At 41.1% G+C, this 21,703-nt stretch overlaps 1 protein-coding gene across 2 annotated transcripts in view; it reads left to right on the forward strand.

Moving 5' to 3' along the window:
• Positions 1–21,703, forward strand: part of KDM4C (lysine demethylase 4C) — a 405,781-nt gene that overhangs the window by 217,256 nt on the left and 166,822 nt on the right. For both annotated transcript variants that reach the window (XM_033918713.1, XM_033918724.1), the window contains exons 11-12: positions 4,735–5,108; positions 20,456–20,582. In XM_033918713.1, coding sequence (XP_033774604.1) covers positions 4,735–5,108; positions 20,456–20,582 — 501 coding nt within the window. The remainder of the gene's footprint in view (positions 1–4,734; positions 5,109–20,455; positions 20,583–21,703) is intronic.

Here is a 21,703-nt window from a genome sequence, read left to right on the forward strand (position 1 = left end):
TCAGATCCTACAGTTCTGTTCTTCCAACATTCTATCCAACATTCTAATAACCTTTTTAAAATATAAAGAAACAAGGGAAAAATTCAAGCTACATAACGTCTTTTTTTTTTTCTAGAATGCTTCTTATACAGAGCCCTTAGGCTACAAACAGCTTCTGAAACTCTCCCAAAGTACCTCCATTGTTCCTAACACCGCAGATCTACACTACAAAAACAACATACACAAACTTTACGGAACTCTAAACAGCATGCTGGTAAAGTTTTATCAGAGAGAGACCACATTGAATCTTTTTTCTACTACATCGGAAACAAATTTAAGCCACGGATACATAAGATTCTCATGTCTTGCTAAACTACCAGTTCTCAATAAACCCTTTTAATATGCAAAACAGACTTGCTCCGAGAAAAGCAAATACCTGTTGGAAATCTGTAGCCCTGAGACAAAGGACTCCATTGCTGCTATTCCCTCCCCCTCTTTCCTCCCCCTTCCCCTCTTCCTGGTAATGAACAAAGGAGAACACGTGATAGCTCTGTAGAAGGCATAGAGGGAGGAAAAAGGTGGGGGTGAAAATCCCCCATTTGCAGCCCGCTCTTTCAAACAAAGAAGACTGAAGGGAACGGGAAGCCATTAACTTTATTTTTCCTTTTCCAGAGACAAGAGAAAAAGTTAGGGCAAAGCAAAAAAGACAGAGAGAGACAGAACTGGAGTTTAGAAAGACAAAGCTGAGAAACACAATTTCTTTTTTCTTTTCAAAGTAGTTACTTCAGATAGGCACTGAAAATGCACAGAGGGAGACAAAGAAAAAAGGGGGGGGGGGGGTGCCCTCAGCCCGTTTTTTCAAACAAAAAGACGGGTGAGGGAAACTTTTCAAAGTCAGATTAAAACAGACAGTTTTCTTTTTCACAGAGAGAAACAAGTTAGTTCAGAGACAAAGCTTAGACACACAGCAGGAAAGAACAAATTTGTTTTTTTCTTCAAACTTAATAACGCATTTTCAAACAAGCAAAAACTTACGTTCACAGAGGAGACCTGCTCTCTACTGGGCACTTTTTTTCTTCTTTCAGACGGGCACTGCTCAGTTTAAAAGCCAGATGGAAAAATGCCAGCACTGCAAGGTTTTTTCTTTCTTTTCACAACATTCTTTCTGTGTTACTTTTATTTCTAATTTTTTCCTTTTTCTTTTTCCATTAATATTTAATTTCCACTAACTTCATATAATTATGTACAGATATATACAAGCATGCATGCTCCTTACTGTTAAATAATTTTTTTTTTTTATTATTATTAATTAATTTTTTTTTCTTTTTATTATTTTTAAATTTTTTTTTTCTTTAAACAGGCGTAATACTCACAATTTTCCAGTTTTCCGGTCCCGTTTTATCTCTAATTTCCACCATATTCCTGCGCAGCCAGTCAACCTGTGACTACCTTTTGTTACACAACCATGCGAAATCTCCAGAGCTCCTAGAGTTTCCATGAATAACCTATAAGCTTGTTCTAGGCGTCAAATTAGTTCCCGGGTTTCGGCACCAATTGAGCATGGGGCATTGACGCCATTTGTGAAAGCTTCAGGTTTGAAAATAATTCTACATGCAAAATGACACCAGCGCAAGGTTTTAAAATTATAACCAGGATTTATTGAATTATTGGTTCTATTTTCCCATTATTAGATCAAAAGAATAGCATAATTGCTTACGTTGCGCTCATGGGAGATCATCATCGTGGCCAAAGACTGGCCTTCTCAAAATGGTCTCGTCTTTCTATCTCATTACAGTCTATTATATAACTTTTGGTTTAGTGACATCATCAAGTTTGACGACCAATAACATTTCTATGGGTGGTCTTAAAGTTTAGACAAAGAAACATTCCTCCATGTTTAAAAGTTATACAAAGTTTTCAGAAAATTACTTTTGATTTCTGAATTAACATTATAACATTCAAGAGAATCTATAATTATTAACATGGTGCTGATAAATTCTCAACCTCTCCCTAAATTGACAGTAACTTTAGTCTGGAAGAGGAAAGCTGACAGCTTCATGTTACACACAGTGATAAGCATGGGCTTCCAATGCCCCCCCTTCCTATGCTGGAGACTGACTAATTATTTCCAGATGTTGTGCTCAAGAGTTTTTCTTAATGTTTCTGCTTATAAACAATTTATATAAACCATTTATATTTCATTCATGGGCCCCAAACATTCATAATTTCATTCATATCTTGGCCATTCATACTTCATACATTTTATATCTCAGTTTGGAATATGGAGTTTTCCTAACTAGCCTGAGCACATCTGTTTTCAATTAGAACCACGAGGCTAAAGGCGGGAAGCTGAACAAAGAACAGAAACTATTCACTGGCACAAGATGCTGGCCTAAGACAGGACAGTCATAGTACATACAAAAGAACCTCCATGTAATCATGTAGTCATGATTTCCACCATGATTTAGCTCAAACAGCAAAGTACATACACAGATATTATTATGCTTTCCCTTATATTAATCCTTAGTATATTTTTCTCTGGCCTTAGCTACATTATATTTAAATGTTTTATTCACCTGTTTTTCGTACGCTTCTATTTGGGCGTGGTCCTTAACTAACACAGAATTGTCTCTAACTAGAATTACCCAGAACCATATGAAAAACTGGCGCTACAAAAATACTGCACTATCATGCTTCTGACCTCAATATCGTCCCATAAACAGCACCCCCTGCTGGCCACGCGCCACGCGCCATGCGCCACGACTCACACCTCATTCCCTCCCCCAACTTTTTCTTCCTCTCTCCCTGACCTTTCTTTCTTTTTTTCTGTTTCTCTTCTTTCCTTCTGTTTCCCTGCCTGCCCCCTTTCTTTCTTTCTCCCTGCCGTTCCTCAAGCCACTGCCGCTGCCATCGGGGAACAGGACCCACCAATGGATAACAGGCCCCAAAGCCGACGCCAACGCATGCTCTCCCTGACGTCAATTCTGCAATCGGAGAGGAAGTTCCGCCCAGCCAGGCAGCGATTGGCTGGCCCGAACTTCGTCTCCGACTGCAGAATTGACGTCGGGGAGAAGAAGACTTATCGGCTCGATAGATTAGATCACCAAGACAAAGTGAGTCCTGGGTGATCGACTCACTTTGCCTTGGCGAGCTACTGGCGCCCCTGCCTAGGGCCCCCTGTCAGCTCCGGGCCCCTGAATGCAGGACTGGTAGTACTGCCCTGATGGCGGCCCTGCGGCACACCAGGCAACATCTCGCGGCACACTAGTGTGCCGCGGAACAGCGATTGAAAAACACTGGTCTAACTAGCAAAGGTCCCATGAGGCTTTACTAGTCCCCACAAGTTCTTTTCCTGTCCCTGCCCCATTCCTGCAAGCTCTAACCTCATCTGCACAAACCTTAAACACTTTAAAATCATAAGTGTTCAAGGCTTGTGCGATTAAGGCAGAGCTTACAGGAATGGACAGGAACAGCAACAAAACTCACGGGGATAGGGAAATTGAGTTCCTGTGGGGATGGGGACAAATTTGTCTCTTGTGTCATTTCTCTAATATGATGTTAGATGTAATTGATTTTCTGTTTGGGGTCTCTGCAAGTATCCTACAAGTATCCTTCAAAAATACCTGGTTTGCTACTACTTTTTAATTTATGCATTTCTGATCTTTCATTTAAGGCATCTTTTCTCAAGCTCTTAAGTCTTAAAAGTTTTTGGAAGGAGTAAGTTCAGAATGTAATTAATAATCTCAAGATTGTAATGTTATATAAAAATACAAAAAATGAAATATAAAAAAATTAAGGTCCTTTTAACAAAGCTATGGTAATGAGTTCCACACAGCACATTCAATTCCTATGGGCTCCGTTGCATTTGGCATACCAGTACTTGCTACCGCAACTGTGTAAATGGAGCCCTAAGTTTAATGCTATTGAACAAATCAAGGGTAGCATTGATATTTTTATATAATTGTATTTTATTTCTGGAAATAATCCTAAGTGAGGTGAACTTCAAATTCCCCAAAACAAAGCTAAAATTTTATCTGTACTTTGACAAATATGCTATATTTTTTTTCATAGCCTTAAGTAATTCTTCAAATTAAAGAAATATTAGTTTGCATCAGTAAACAAGACATAGGATAGGCATGTGGGATCTCTTAGAAAGAGGAAGAGATAATGGTTACTGTGGATGGGCAGACTAGATGGGCTATTTGGCCTTTATCTGCCATCATGTTTCTATCTTTCTAAGAGTAATTGGGAGGTAAATTAATCTCTTTGTGCTGTTCAGTTTGCCTAATCTCTTTATCTCCTATCAGGGGAGTAAATATATTTTCTTTGAACCTGCCCAATTAGGTTTTTTCCTTGAAGGTAAAGGAATCTCCACACAGTCCGAATGATACAGGTTAATAATGCGGTATTTTTATTTTGGATAGGATAAGATCTAGCTGCTCTATTTCTTAATATTTTTATTTCCTTTTGTATATTTCCCCTTTCCCAAGGGGTTCTATTTTCATCTTGTCTCTTCTCCTCAGGTTGTGGACTGTATTAGATGATTTATTATGGATGTTTAAATTTTGGTTCTTAGTTTGTATTATGACTAAGAGAGTATTATATTTCTGTATTTCCTTTAAACATCTTTGTATATAGGATGTATTAAAATGATAAATAAATAAATAAAGGATTCAGTTTGCCTAATCTTGTATGAACTGAGTATGTAAGACTAATGTATAATTTAAATAACAAAGTATTGTTTTTGATCCTTAGGAACCAACAGTACAGAGTCAATTTTCAGTTCTGCTTCTACAGTGCAAGAAATAAAAATTGAAACAGAGTTCAAAATTGAATCCCACATTGCTTCCTCCAGACTTGAGGAATCATCTGTTTGCATGACTGCATCTGCCAATTTTGAAAAAACAGAAAATGACTTAAAGTGTGAGAGAGAAACTGAAGAGAGTGTTTCATGCCAGAAGCCTTATGCACATCCTTCACTTAAAGCTGAAAACCTGGACAAGTTAGAAACTAGCAGCATATCTACAGATGATGGTGCCAGTGACCTTGACAATACTGACAGCATCTTGGAATCTGGGGAAATTCGGAGCATAATAAATAATGAAAAAAATGGCTTGGAAACCTCCACTGTATGTCATAGGTGCTATTTTTTTTGTTTAATTGTTTGAAATAGACCCTAAATGTAGGAGCAAAGTAGCCTTAGCTGTATTTCTGACTTGAATATTTGTCTGTTCTGCTTTCTTGTCTACAAGGAGAGAGATCTGACAATCTTAAGCAAAGGAATATTAGATTTTGCGTTAACAGGAAGTTTTATTTCACTTGTGATAGTAGGAGTTTCAAACATAGATATTTAATTGAGGGCCATCCTATTTTAGAACCCAGTATCCATTTATTTACTGAGATATTTTACTTGAGCCAACTTTTAAGTAGCATAGTAAATGATGGCAGTTAGACCTCTTGGCTCATGAGTCTGCCTTTTGTGTGTTATTATTTCTGTCTCAGATTTTACAAAAAGTTGTACACTTTCAGGAAAGGAAATACAAATTATCCCAGGACAATCAGGCAGCATATTCTCACATTCGGGTGACATCATCTATGGAGCCCTGTACAGACAGTATCAAAGTGTACTGTCACATTAAAAAATTTTCTGTCTCAAGACTGCCTATACTGTGCATGCTCTGGTGTCTTCCTGCCTGACATCAGCCCGCAGGACCATCAGTTCTTAGTTTTATACGGAGATAAGAAGCTATGTTTCTTGGAGAGTCTCCAAGCGTGTCAAACATTTAACTTTCTTGCCTTCCTGTTCTATTTTTTCTTAATTATGTGCTGATAGGGTTGGATTAAAATACTTGTTGAAGACTCATTTATTTGTAGCAGCCCTTTTGTGAGGCTTAATCAGACTTAGCGGTAGAAAGCAGCATAGACAGTGTTTGTTGTTTTGCTTTTATTTTACAAAGTATGTTTTTTGGAAACTTAAGTGTAGACGGTATATAAATTTTAAAAATTATTTTAGTTTTTATTGTATTTTATTAAATAACAAAATTTTTGCTTGGTGCCTTCAGGCTCCTCTCGGCCTGTTTTCAGGCTGGGAGCATCGATTCATTTTTGGCTTAACATTTACTCAACCTTCCAGGAACATTAAGTCCTTTTGAACTTGCATTATGTCCAAGGCTCCAAGTGGCTTTAAGTGGTGCAAATGGTATAATTAAACTATTTCGGCAACTGATCCACACAGTACAGTGCCTAGGTCTGGAACACTGCAATATTTCCTGCACCCTCTGTTTCAAACTTCAGGAAAGGTCGCTGAGAGCCAGACAAATCCAATATGAAAACTTATCAGGACACTAGGAACATTGACGATGTCTGCTGACTCACATGCTGATGCTCACCGATCACCTTTGACATCAAGAGCATCGATGCCTCAAACAATGATTACTTCATCTCCATTGCCTTCATCGGGGAAGCTTATAAAAAGGCTAAGAAGCACAAACATCCTTCCCCTTCCAGGCACACCTCTTGAGTTGTCTAAAGCGTCTACACAATTGATGCATTCAAAGCCTAGACACATTGAGGCTTGATCACTGTCTCTACAATTGTTGTCTCCTCCAAGGCAGGCCTTGGCATTGAGGTCACCAATGCCTCAATACCAGGTGCAGTCCATGCCCTCCGTACAGACTATAACATTAGTATTGGCACTGTCTTTACAAGACCAGATAAAAACTGGTGCAAAAAGAGTTGGCTAGGCAGTGGTGTTGAAGTCATACATGGTGAAGGTTCTGGCTTCCTCGTATCGCATGCCAGCCCAGTCTGACCAGTGTCCCCTCAACGACCGACAAGGGCTCGGTCTTGGAACTTTGATTCATTGATGCTTGACATCGAGAGGACTTTTGTTTTCTAGAAAGCATACTTCTCATTCAAGATGCACATCGGCTCAACGCTGAGATACATCTCGTCGACTCGGAGAACATTACATTCTTTTCAAAGCCTCCCTTGAAAATCACGTTGATATTCTTCTAGATATTCACCATCTCCAAGGCATGACATTGAGTAGTATGACTTTGACCTGTTACAGCACTTAAGGAGTGTCAAGACCTGTCTGCAGAAGAGTCGTATAGAATACCATCAGACCTATCGCCATCCTCACAGAAGGTCTCTACCTGATAGTTTGTCTTTCACAACTTTCATCAGGCAGATGGGTTATGCTCTAAGAACATAAGAAGTTGCCTCCGCTGAGGCAGACCAGAGGTCCATCTCACCCAGCGGTCCGCTCTCGCGGCGGCCCATCAGGCCCACTGCCTGAACAGTGGTCTCTGACTAATTCTACAAATTACCTCTAATCCTATCCCTCTAACCTTACCTCTACTCCTATCTGTACCCCTCAATCCCTTTGTCCTCCAGGTACCTGTCCAGACCCTCTTTGAAGCCCCTCTTTGAAGCTTCTGCTTATCACATTCTCCGGTAGCGCGTTCCATGTATCCACCACCCTCTGGGTGAAAAAGAACTTCCTGGCATTTGTTCTAAACCTTTCCCCTCTCAATTTCTCTGAGTGCTCCCTTGTACTTGTGGTTCCCCATAGTTTGAAAAATCTGTCCCTGTCCACTTTTTCTATACCCTTCATGATCTTGAAGGTTTCTATCATGTCTCCTCTGAGTCGTCACTTTTCCAGCGAGAAAAGCCCCAGCTTTTTCAGTCTTTCAGTATATGAGAGGTTCCCCATACCCTTTATCAGCTTAATTGCTCTTCTCTGGACTCTCTCAAATACCGCCATGTCCTTTTTGAGGTACGGCGACCAGTACTGGACACAGTACTCCAGGTGTGGGCGCACCAATGCACGATACATTGGCAGGATGACTTCCTTTGTCCTGGTCGTGATACCTTTCTTAATGATACCCTACATTCTGTTCGCTTTCCTTGAGGCTGTGGCGCACTGTGCCGATGCCTTCAATGTTGTGTCTACCATCACTCCCAGGTCTCTTTCAAGGTTGCTCACCTCTAGCAGTGATCCCCCCATCTTGTAAGTGAACATCGGGTTCTTTTTCCCAACATTCATGACCTTGCATTTCCCTATGTTGAAGCTCATCTGCCACTTTTTGGCCCACTCTTCCAGCGTTGTCAGATCTTTTTGGAGGTCTTCGCAGTCCTCCATGGTTTTGACCCTGCTGTATAGTTTAGTGTCATCCGTAAATTTAATAACCTCACATTTTGTTCCCGCCTCCAGGTCGTTAATAAATATGTTGAACAGAAGCGGTCCCAGCACCGACCCCTGTGGAACTCCGCTCGTGACTCATTTCCAATCTGAGTAATGGCCCTTTACTCCAACCCTCTGTTTCCTGTCCGCCAGCCAGTTTTTGATCCATCGGTGGACCACCCCTTGCACCCCGTGGTTCCATAGCTTCCTTAGCAGTCTTTCGTGTGGTACCTTGTCGAAGGCTTTTTGGAAGTCAAGGTAAATGATGTCTATGGATTCCCCTTTATCCACCTGGCTGTTTACCCCCTCAAAGAAGTATAATAAGTTCGTGAGGCATGACCTGCCCTTGCAGAAGCCATGCTGGCTCGACTTTAGCTGCCCATTGTTTTCGATGTGTTCCCAGATGCTGTCTTTAATCAGCGCTTCCATCATCTTTCCCGGGACCGAGGTCAAGCTCACCGGCCTGTAGTTTCCCGGGTCTCCCCTTGAGCCTTTCTTGAAGATGGGTGTGACATTTGCTATTTTCCAGTCCTCCGGAATCTCTCCAGTTTTTAAGGATAGTTTGCATATCTGTCGAAGTGGCTCAGCTATTTCGTTCCTTAGTTCCTTGAGTACCCTTGGGTGAATGCCGTCCGGACCTGGCGATTTGTCGCTCTTTAGCCTGTCTATCTGCCTGAGGACATCCACCTTGCTCACCTCTAGTTGGACCAGATTTTCATCCTGATCTCCTTTTACGATCTCCTCGGGTTCCGGAATATTGGTTGTGTCCTCCCTTGTGAAAACTGACGTGAATAACTCATTTAATCTGTCCGCTATCTCCTTTTCCTCTTTTACCACTCCCTTTCTGTCTCCATCATCCAAGGGTCCCACTTCCTCCCTAGCTGGTTGCTTCCCTTTGACGTACCTGAAGAATGATTTGAAGTTTATTGCTTCCCCTGCCAGACTCTCTTCATATTCTCTTTTTGCTTTCCTAACCACTCGGTGACACTCCTTTTGGTGTTTTTTATGCTCCTTTTGGTTGTCCTTTTGGTTTTTCCATTTTTTGAATGATGCCTTCTTATCACTTATCGCCTTTTTCACTGCATTTGTTATCCACACTGGGTTTTTTGTTCTATTTTTTTGCACCCCTTCCTGAACTTGGGGACGCACAGGTTCTGTGCTTCATGCACTGTGCCCTTGAGTAGGGTCCAGGCTTTTTCTACGGACTCAATCTTCCTTGCGGTATCGTTGAGTTTCTTTCCCACCATTTTCCTCATGGCATCATAATTCCCTTTTTTGAAGTTGAGTGCTGTTGTGGTTCTTTTCACCTTTGATGATCCAATCTCTAGTCTGTACTGGATCGTGTTGTGATCGCTGTTTCCTAGTGGGGCTAGTACTGCCACCTCCTTAGCGGGTCCCCTTAGTCCGTTGAAGATTAGGTCAAGAGTGGCATCTCCCCGTGTAGGTTCCGTGACCAGCTGTTCCATGAAACAGTCCCTCGTGACCTCCATGAATTTGGTCTCCCTCATACAGTTCGAGTGCCCGATGCTCCAGTCCATTCCCGGGTGGTTGAAGTCCCCCTTTACCACCACACTTCCGCTTTTGCATACCTGCCTCAGTTCGGCCTCCAGGTCCTGGTCGATTTCTTCCGATTGGCCAGGTTGGCGATAGTACAGACCCAATTTTATATCTGCTCCTGTTCCTCCTGGTAGCTTAACACATAATGATTCCAAGTCATCCGCCCTTATTGTTGTTTCCATCCTAGTTGAAGGTATGGAATCTTTTATATATAGCGCTATTCCTGCACCCTTTTTGTGTGACCTATCTCTCCTGTAGAGTTTGAACCCTGGTAAAGCCACATCCCATTCATTGTCATCAGTCCACCACGTTTCTGTGACTCCAATTATGTCTAGGACCTTTGTGCTGGCTAATACTTCCAGCTCTCCCATTTTAGCCCTTAGGCTCCTAGCATTAGTGTACAGGCAGTGTAAGTCCCGGTTGTTCGCCTTTCTTGCTGGTTTTCCTCATGGTTTGGCGCTCCTGGCGACCCCCTCGTGAGTTGCCAGTCCCCAAGCCTCGTCTTGGTCATCCTCCTCCTGTGGTGTGTCTGTTTCATCCTCAACCTGTTTCCTCAGTTTTGGTTGTCCCTCTGGATTCCGTTGTTCTCTGTTAGTCCTGTTTGCCAGTTTTATTTGTGTCCTAGTCCCCTGCAATTTGTCCTTAGGTCCTTCTTCAAAAAATTCCCACTTAGTCCTGAGCCTTCTTACAGTGTCCTCGTTCAAGGTCCTTGGCCCTGGGCATCTGCATTGCATCCTTAGGTCCTTTTCCCAAAAATTCCCACTCGGCCTCAATCCCTTTTTTACAATGTCCTTGGCTCTGGGCCCTTGTATTGCTTCCTTAGGTCCTTTTTCAAAAAATTCCCATTCAGTCCCGAGCCCTCTTTTACAACGTCCTTGCTCAATGCCCTTGGCCCTGGGCCCTTGTAATGCTTCCATAGGTCCTTTTTCCAAAAATTCCCACTCAGTCCAGAGCCCTCTTTTACAATGTCCTTGCTCAGTATCCTTATTTGATACTTTTGTCCGATGTGTCAGATTGACTGTCAGCTTTCCCCTCTTCCTCAGTTTAAAGCCAAGTCTATGGCGCTCTGAACGTTGCGTGCCAGCATCCTTGTCCCAGTCGTGCTCAGGTGCAGTCCGTCTCTCCTATAGAGCTCAGTAAAATGGAGTCAGAAACAGAAACAAAAGTGTAGTTAATGGATGCTTTGGATTACAAATAGTGGTCAAAGGACTGTTTGAGAACTGGGAAAAACTACTTCTAATCCCAGCAGCACCACGTAAATTAGATAACTTATGCAGGGTGCAATCCTGTCCAGAGTTTGACAGACCTCAACTGCAACATCAGTCTCTGCTGGTAGGTTCTGCGCTGAAAAGTTAATAGCTCCAGAACCTACATCAGTAACCCACCTGGACGAGAGGGTAGAACTCTGGACAAATTTGGTTGCATAATTTTCCAGATTTCTATGCTGTGTAGTAGAATTCTCAGCTATAACTTTTACATGACATTCTACTTAAGTCTCTGGTTCAGAAACTCATTATGAACAATACATACCTACAGAACATTTAGAGTCATTTCAACACATCACCAATGATCTCCTTGAAATGCGTAAGTTTATGGCACATTCAGAAGCTAAAAGACTACATCTCCCAGAAAGGCAGAGAACCAGCAGGAAGATGGCACGTGAGCAGTTACAGCTGCAGAGGGAGTTTTCTCCCTTCCCCCTCTTCAGAGCAGGGAGGGGTGGCTTGGAGCCAGTTAAAACGAGGCAGCTCAGAACCATAGAGGGGGAGGAGCAAAGAGGGCTGCAAGGAGAGCCTCAGAGGCAGCAAGGCTTGCCTCCCCAGCTGAATGCTGATGAGCTGGAGAAAGATTGGTAAATGGTAGACATTTCAGATAGGCCTGAGACTACAGCTGAGAGGCAGCTAGATGGCTGGGAACCCATGGACATTAGTGTGCCAATTATTCCTGGAAGGAGACTGGATGCAATGGACACAAGCTGAGCAAGGTTGGAAGTGTGTTTGCTATTTTTGATTCTTACCTGTTTTCCTGAAAGTTTTGGGACTAAGTTTGTTTTGTATGCTGAATTGTTTAAGCTTCCCAGAACTAGGCTCTGAAACACTCAAGTACCTGAACTGACTGTGTATCATTCTAAACTAGGCAGCATTTGTGTTCTTCCCTCTCAGCTCACCTGGAGGATAATTAGCTGGAGATAAGATACTGCAGGAAACAAGACACAGAGGAGCTCCGTTTGAATGAGTTCCCTATCTGCAGGCATTCTGTGGGAGAGCTTCAAGGTTAGCAGTTTTCTTTTTGGTTTTGTAAAACTGTATTTTTCATACTGCAAGTATTTTGTTTGCTCCTCGCTCCTGCTCTTTCATAGGAAGAGAACAGTGCTAAAGTCTATCCTAAGCATATAGGGCTGGTGAAGATGACTTATATAAAGAGACTAAAGTCCAGCCACAATTCTGGTATGTTTTTTTTCTGTTTTTGAAATAAGAACCAGGCTGCTGTTTGTGAAGCCAGTGGAGCCAGGTTGGCCCAAAGTTTTATGTTTTGTTTCTTATACAAATGTATTGAAAAGTACTGCAACCTGCTGATATTACCAAGGAAGCCTGACCAAGAGTCAAAAATAAAAGTACACCTTTATTTTTGGACATTTTTGGGAGTGTGTGTATTCCTTGCCTATTACACTGTGGTCATTTATCTGACAATATTCACCCTAGACTGGGGCCTAGTTGGAAGCCTGAAGGGTTCCTTAGTTGGAAGGAACACGCTGGGAGCAGTATCGGTCGCAGAGAGCCCGGCTTGCTGTGTTTATCAGAAGCCGTGGTTGCGACAACACACTGGACTGTAAACCTGCATTGGCTTATTATTAGATCGGATCAGATCAAGCATCATAGAACTTCTATGTAACCGTTCTTGTCATTCGATCCTAATAGAGTTGGAGCCCATCTCACCATGAGAACTATGGCTAGCTGACTATATCTCCTTTGGGCTAACACTGTACATTAAGTAAGAGCAATGGCAACTTCAGTAGCCCATCTAAATGTCACTCCCATTGAGGGCATATGTAAAGCAGCCACTTGGTTCTCAATTCATACCTTCACATCCCACTACCGTCTGGAGAATCATTCCAGGATGAATGCTCAGTTTTTTGAAGCTGTGTTTAAGACTTAACCCTACCAACTTGTAAAGCACCCATATCTATTTGGCATTCCCTCTATAGTCCCCTACCCTATCTGCCTCTTCATACTTCTTGTAATCCTGTACCTAAGCATCGTGTATAGATTCACCAAGTTTATTAATAGTTTAATATACCGACATGTATCTGTCCGGTATACAAAACTAAAAATTATTAATTTTTTTTTTAAAAAGCAAATATGTAGTGGGGAACAAGAAAATTTAAACAAAATAAGGACGAAGACACTGACATAACTGGACATGGTTGGAACTAAGGGAAAGGAAATTAGATAATTACATCGTAAAAATAAATAAAGGTACGAGGGGAGGGAAAACAAAGCAAGGAATAGGGGTCGCTTTATAGAAGCGGTTTCAAAAAAATAATAATAAACAAGTATGTTATGGTTGAAGTGTTTTATCATGGAGTGTGGAAAGCATCTTTGAATAGGTTTTGAGTTTAGAGTTGAATTTATCGAGAGAACTTTCGTGACGGAGGTGAGATGGCATGGGCCTGTCATAATTAGATTGTAAGCTCTTTTGAGCAGGGACTATCTCTTGCGTGTTTATAGCCTGCATGTGTCTGGTAGCACTATTGACATAATTAATAGTAGTAGCAGATGGGATAGTCGATTCAGCTAAGCAGTTCTACAAAACTTATTCTCTATTTAGATGACAACTCTCCAACCCTTTTTGGTTTCACCAAGCTCAGAATTATGATCCTGGCAGCTAAGGAGTCCCACATGTGAGAATATGCTGCCTGCTTGTCCTGGGATAAAGCACACTTATTCTATAACAAGTGTTACCCAAGGGCAATAAGCACATAATCTCGCAACCCTCCTACCTCACCTAGTTGGCTTCTTAGCTTTTTAGTGAACTGATGGTCCTGCGAGCCGACGGGTAAGAAAACACTAATGCATGCGCGGTACGAGCAGTCTTGAGACTTTGAAAAATGTTTTTAAGTGACAGTATACTTTTAATACTATCCGTACCAGGCTCTGTGGATGACGTCACCTACATGTGAGAATATCTGCTTGCTATCCTTGGAACACCTGTTACAGGTAAGTAACTGTGCTTAATAAAGAGATTAAATCTCTTTATAGAATTTGCATTTGCCATGTAGTCCATTTATTTTATCTAAGAAAGACAGAAGCAGAACATTCTATTTTGTTCTAACCTAGCTGCTGATTATTAAATACAACAGCATTCTGCATAATACATAGACTGAACAAAGAAATTTGAACGTTTCATCTTTAAAGAACCAATTTGGACTAGGATAGTGGTGACTGAAAAGCTATTTTTACTTTAACATCTATTTACAGTAATTTTCTGTATGAAATGTATTCTTGATAAATTAAAGACCACACCATGTAAAATTAACTAAGATCTTACACTTGGATTTAGGGGAAAAAGAAGAATATCTTATATCATGTATCCTTGCCTAGCTGCAGGGCTCAACGTGGATTATAAATCATAATATTAAAATGCAGATATAAAACAAATCAATGACACATGTTAACACATAAGTCATCACAGAAATAAAATGGGCTATCCAACAAAATTGGCAAATCACATCAATACACTAAACTCCCTACTCCCTTCAAATAGCCCATTTAAAATTGTTTATATTAGCTCATGCATTATTATGGTTGTAAAATGATAAATGTATATCTGTAGCTTTCAAGACCTTTGGCATATAATGCCACATTTTAGACCTACATAGGGCAGAATTAGCCTTTGAATGTGCTTTAAGCAAACTTGTTGGGATCCTCCATAATGAATTCAATACGTTTTTAAATGCCAATTGGAGCTGCATGTGGTTCTGACAGGCCAAAAAAAAAAAAAAAAAGAAATAGTAGAGGGGACACACAAGGTAAGAACTATAGTAACTTCTGGTAACTGAAATACAATGCACAGGAGATGGGGGAAATAGACTGGCTTCTCCAGATGACAGTGGCATTAGATCTCTTTCTTTCTTGTTAACAACTGATTTGTGGGTAAAGTCTGTCTTGAGAACTATTGACTTTGCACATCTGCCTCTTAAATTTTTGTTTCTAAGCATGAGTCTAGTTTGCCTATGCCTTTATTCTGCCCTGGGCCTACAAAGGAAAACATTTTTTCTGGGGTATCTAGAATCTCCTTAGGCTGTCTTGAGAGGAATGTAAAACACTGACATATTGACTGAAAAAATCTTTCAGAAAAATTGATTTATCTTCACAAAGGATTCGTTAGATAAGCAAATTAGGATTTTAAACTGAGCAGAAAAACTGATTTGACCGCCAGTGCAGTTTCTCCATTGCTCAGATTCTGTAGATCAGAGTTCTGACAAAATGTGGGCAGCCACATTTGTAGTAATTCAAACTGTAGTAATTCAAGCAGGTGTAGATCAGGGCCTTAGGTTACTGTTGCTAGATCCTTGACACTTTAATAGGGGTACAAATTATGGATAAAGCATAAGTGCAAAAATGAGGACCTAATTACAATTCTAATCTGAGCATGCGCTGCCTAAAACCACACCTATAATATTGGCTTCTGATTTATCTTTAAACACAATAAAGAAAAATCTCAATCATAAAATAAATAATTATAATAGTGTGGGCGCTCAGTAAATTATAACCACCAAGTAAGCAGCAGCTGTATAATTGTCGCATCATAGCACCAGCCAACCGAACCAAACCTATGGTTGGAACATATTAATTTCATTACTGAAACCAGTAAAAAATATATTATATCAAAACCACTTACCTTAACAATCATGGTAAAGTTTTTCCAGTAGATAATATGAATCAATTGTAGATGATAAAGTCCAGCAGACTATGGATGGTACAAATGTTCAAAATCTTGCTTGAAGTCCGGTGGCTGATGAATGGTATTGCTGAACTTAAACTTGAAAACCCCGGTGAAAAAAATGTTCAAACAATAACAAACTTTCAAAGTGGTTTTCCTTTCCTTAACACAATTTCGTGTTTCACTTCAAAGCTTCCTCAGAAGAAAGACCTTGCTCCTAAAAGGCAACACACTGATTTCAAAATAGAAAACAAAAGTTAAAAATAAAAAAAACATTAAATCAAAATACTTAGCGGTAGCTACCATGTTGGAGAAACCACAGGGCCCCCAGACGCTGAAGTTCCAACTGACAAATGGATCGTATCACGTGGCTTACCATTGAGCTCAATATATAGGAGACAGCCCACAACCTTCCAAACCATCCAACCGCTAAGTATTTTACTTTAATGTCTCAACAACACTTCAAGGTCTGGGTTGGGTAGTCAACCTGAAGAAGAGTCAACTGCAGCCTGTTCAGTCCCTGGAGTATCTTGGTGTCCGATTCAACATTTGAGAAAGGCCGAGTGTTTCTTCCAGAGGCGCACAAACTGAAACTTGGGAGCCAAATTTCAACTCTACGGGTGCAGTAAATCTCCCATCGGCCATGAGATTATATTTAGGTTCTGGGCTCAATGGCGGCCACGATAGAGGTGGTTCCTTGGGCAAGAGCACATATATAAGAAATAAATTACATTACATTACATTACATATGCGCCCCCTGAAGTACTCTCTCCTCTCTCACTGGTCTCTTCAGCGGGATCCTCTGCATGTTCGACTGCTCTAAATAACTGGAGAGCGCACTGCAAGGATCATCCAATTTTTGGACCAAACCGAACAAAGCAGTTGTTGACAACTAGAGTAATTTAAGGAAATCCTTTTTATGGAAAGCATAGTGCATAAAGTAATGGTCCCCATTGCAGCGCTGTTGATCCATCAACAGGCTGGAGCTCCAGGCCATCCGGTTGGCGCTGATTTCACTTTCAGCCCTGGTTATCGAACAAAGCAGTCAGTGTTTTCTAACAATGTGACAGCTGTGATGTGGTGTCATCCTCCATAAGGCACCACTCCCCCCCCCCATGAACTGAGCTGCTGCTGGGGTGTTTGGGGCAAAATGAAAGGACAATGGCAACTCCTGCCAATTCAGTGTGGCCGTGGTGCTGAAACAACCATGCTTAATCATCCTAGGTCCTTCTGGCTCTGCTTTTTTGGATGCCAGGACTAGGCATGGCTCTTGTCCTGACCCTACTACTAGACCCCAGAAATTGTAAGGTAGTACTGAGGGGCAGGGCAGGATTAACCAATAGGCCAAGTAGGCACGTGCCTAGGGCCTGAAATGGTCAGGGGGGCCTGATGAAGGAGGGCATCAACATTGTTTTTTCCAAACGGCGATGGGCCCCTCCAGCATTGATCGGCAATGCAGGCCCCCCCCTCCATCGACGGAAAGTAAGACAAGCAAGCAACGCGAGTAAGAAAGGCTACGGGAACTGTAATTGTGCAAGCGATGCTGCTTGCCCAAAGATTCCCTCTGACGCAGCTTCCTGTTTCTGCCTGGGCACATGGTAGGGCGGGGCAGGGGGCCCAGTGTACTTGTGTGCCTAGGGGCCCTCGATAAATTAATCCTGCCCTGCTGAGGGGGTGGGGTTACTGTTTGTAGTGTTATTTTTTGTACTGTGATTGATTGCAAATAATGCAATTATTATCTTACTAAATAGAGAGCTCTAATAAATACTTTTGATACAAAATTTTAGCTGGAATTTGTCAGTAAATAAGGGATGATAAGCCCCTTAGGAATTACCTTCTTTATGGTGTTATCAAATAAGCTGTCACACCAAGTGTCACGCAAAGTCAACCACTGTAAAACCACTGTGGCTTTTAGTTGGTTTTCATTATCTGTGTTCCGTGTGTGTGGAGACTATTTTGCTTGAAGGGAAAAAATAGTCTTTAATTATTTAAATTTTCATATTATGGTTGGATACTGCAAGCTCTGACAATCCTCAGAGGTCTTAATTGGTTTACATTCACATAACCAAACTTAAGTTTTCAGTTTTAGCTATGCTGAAACCAGGTGATGAGTTTCAGTTGCAGTTTTGGTTTTTGCTGAAAGCTTTAAGATAGTTTTGGTGGCAGTTTTGGTTTTCGGACCAAACCAAACAAAGCAATTGTCAGCAACTAGAGTAATTTAAGGAAATCCTTTTTATGGAAAGCTAGTGCATGCTTGGAAGAGTTTTACAGCAGAGGTAATAGAACATAAGAATAGCCTTACTGGGTCAGACCAATGGTCCATCAAGCCCAGTAGCCCTTTCTCACGGTGGCCAATCCAGGTTACGAGTACTTTGCCAAAACCCAAGGAGTAGCAATATTCCATGCTAACGATATAGGGCAAGCAGTGGCTTCCCCCATGTCTTTCTCAATAACAAACTATGGACTTTTCCTCCAGGAACTTATCCAAACCTTTCTTTAAAAATAGTTATGCTATCTGCTCTTACCACATCCCCTGGCAACGTGTTCCAGAGCTTAACTATTCTCAGTGAAAAAAAAAAAATTCCTCCTATTGGTTTTAAAAGTATTTCCCTGTAACTTCATCGAGTGTCTCCTAGTCTTTGTAATTTTTGACGGAGTAAAAAATCGATCCACTTGTACCTGTTCTACTCCACTCAGGATTTTGTAGACTTCAATCATATCTCCCCTCAACTGTCTCTTTTCCAAGCTGAAGAGCCCTAACCGTTTTAGTCTTTCCTCATATGAGAGGAGTTCCATCCCCTTTACCATCTTGGTTGCTCTTCTTTGAACCTTTTCTAGCGCCACTATATCTTTCTAGAGATGAGGATACCAGAATTGAACGCAATACTCCAGATGAGGTCGCACCATGGAGCGATACAGGGGCATTATAACATTCTTAGTCTTGTTAACAATCCCTTTTTTAAATATTTCCTAGCATCCTGTTTGATTTTTTGGCCGCTGCTGCACATTGGGCGGAAGGTTTCAGCGTATTGTCTATAATGATACCCAGATCCTTTTCTTGGGCGCTAATCCCCAAGGTGGACCCTAGTATCTGGTAACTGTGATTCAAGTTATTCTTCCCAATATGCTTCACTTTGCATTTGTCCACATTAAATTTCATCTGCCATTTGGATGCCCTGTTTTCCAATTTCCTAAGGTCTGCCTGCAATTTTTCACAATCTGCATGTGTTTTAAAAACTTTGAACAGTTTAGAGGTGAGAACTGTGTCAGATTTCAAGATAGCATGGGACAAGCACAGAGGATCTCAAAGGGAAAAAAAGGAAAAGATTATAGAGCTTATTAGCTCATATGGGTGGACAGTCTGAATAGGATATATTGTCCTTATTTGTCATAGTTGCCTTTGTTTCAGCTTTTGATAGGTAGATTTAGGCCTACTTTATTTGTATGGTTGGGGTTATCCGGTATAAATTTAATAAGGTAGTACTGTCTACTATGCTAATTAGCTCAGGACTCCTTTTACAAAGCCACAGTAGCAATTCTGCAGCAAATGCACTGAAGCCCATTCAGTTCCTATGGGCTTCGGTGCATTTTCCGTGGGAGAACTGCCACTACAGCTTTGTAAAAGGGTCCTTCAGTTTGAAAGTCTTTACTATCAATTACACTTTTTTTTCTCCAGATAAATTTTTATAAATATTTATTTGTAACTGCACAGATTAAAAAAAACAAATTAAGCACATTTATACCCAGGTAGATTTACACTGCGAGAACTCACTTGCAGCAGAGCAAATTTTTGTGTACTTCTGCTTTCATTTATGTAGAAGCTTGTGATTCACAGATTACCGTATTTTTTGGAGCATAAGATGCACCCACCTGTAGAGGAGGAAAACCCAAGAAAAAAAAATTTGGTACAGAATTTTTTTTTCTTTTTGGTTTTTCCTCCTCTACACGTAGGTGCATCTGGTGCTGGGAAACCCACAGCCACTTGAAGCCATCCGCAGCCACCCAAACCCACAGCTAACTGAAAACACCTGCAGCCTGAAGCCACCCGCAGCCGCCCAAAGCCTGAAGCTACCTGCAGCTCCCCACAGTACCTTTTTTAGTGGTGGTGGTCCAGTGTGGTCTCCTGGATGGCTGCCTTTATCTTATAAGAGTGACTCACAACGCAGGAGTGCGATCTTTGTGCTTCCTGTCTGGTCCCGCGCCGCTCTATGATTGGCTGCAGTCAGTAACTGACTGCAGCCAATCACAGAGTGGTGTGACCAGACAGGAAGCGCAACGGTTGCGCTCCTGCATTGTGAGTCACTCTTCTAAGATAAAGGCAGCCGTCCAGGAGACTGCGCTGGATTACCGCCACTAAAAAAAAGGTACTGGGGGGGGGAGGGAGGTGCACAGTGTATTCAGTCCATAAGAGACACCCCTTTTTCCATACCCTTTTTGTGGGTGGAAAAGGTACGACTTATGGTCCGAAAAATATGGTAATCTATGTTGTGCAAGAACAAAGGGCTCATTTATATTAACAACTGACACACATGCATCACTTACAGATTATGTAGTTTTAGAGTGATTTTTATAAATATGAATGCTTTTATGATGATCTAAAACTTAGATTAATAAGTGCATAAAAATTCTTCTCTCATACAATCATGCCCTAACCCCACTCTCTTCTAAGTAGGAAGAAAAAGTATGTTTTGAATTCCACATTTTGATTTCTATTAAATTTACTTTACGATACTTCTAGAAGTTTGTTTTTCTTTGCACAGTCTAAATTTGAGTATATATTCTCTTTAGTTCTCTAGTCAGAAAACAGTAAACAGAGAGAAAAAGATCATAACTAAGAGCTGGCGCCATCCTTTGAATAAGCCTCCACCTAGATCACCAATGATGTTGGTTAAACAGCAGACAATAAGTGATGAAGGTACAGTAACTTTTAGTATTTTCTTCATCTGCCTTCTATATTAATTTCCTTAACAAACTGTTGTAAAAATGTTCAGAAGAAGAGAGGCATTTTGATTCTTCTAGATTGCAGAATGATTATATTTAAATGTTTTTCTTGCATCTTGGCTCCCTGTTTCACGCGCAGGACCCAAGAGACAGGCAGAGCTCTGGAGTCTCAATGTGTGGATGAGGGTTGGGAGGAGGGTTTTAGATTGTTAAGAACTGGATGTCATACTGGGGAAAGGGGAACCTACTCCGCAAAGATGGGCTACACCTTAACCAGGGTGGAACCAGGCTGCTGGCGTTAACATTTAAAAAGGGGAGAGCAGTTTTAAACTAGAAGCTGTGGGAAGGCCGACAGTCATTCAAAAGAATATGGTTCGGGACAAGGTATCTTTAAAAGATATCATCATGAAAGGGAACACAGAGCATCCCGATAGTGAGATTACAGTACAGGCCACAGTAGACCAGGTTTCCTTAAATACAGAGCAGACTGATTTTAAAGATTGCAAATTATCCATGGCAACTGTAAATAGATATTTATTTTATTTTAAAAATTTGTCAGCCTTACAAAAGTAACGTACACAAAATGAAACAAACAAGACTTGTACAAACACCTTAAATTACAGATGGGTAATTACATCTTTAAAAGCCATAGTTCATAGCTCCTCACAGTACAATTCATCCTAAAACCAGCATTAGGCAAAAACATCTTTTATTGCAATGCTTCTGTAAAGAGTGTAGTTTTGAGCATTTTTTTAAACTTCTGAATATCATTGTTTGAAATGTCTGTATGCAAATGCCAGAAATCTAAGAAATAAGATGGGAGAATTGGAATATATTGCACTAAATGAAAAGTAGATATAATAGGCATCTCTGAGACCTGGTGGAAGGAAGATAACCAATGGCACACTGTCATATTGGGATACAAGCTATATCGTAGTGATAGGGTGGATCAGATCAGTAGAAGCATAGCATATGTTGAGGAGGGCCTTGAATCAAATGGAGTGAAAATTCTACAGGAGCAGAAACACATCTTGGAATCCCTATGGTTAGAATTTTCATGTATAAGGGGGAAAAGGAGAGTGATAGGAGTGTACT

This window comes from Geotrypetes seraphini, chromosome 1 (assembly GCF_902459505.1).
Source record: "Geotrypetes seraphini chromosome 1, aGeoSer1.1, whole genome shotgun sequence".
Taxonomy (NCBI): domain Eukaryota; kingdom Metazoa; phylum Chordata; class Amphibia; order Gymnophiona; family Dermophiidae; genus Geotrypetes; species Geotrypetes seraphini.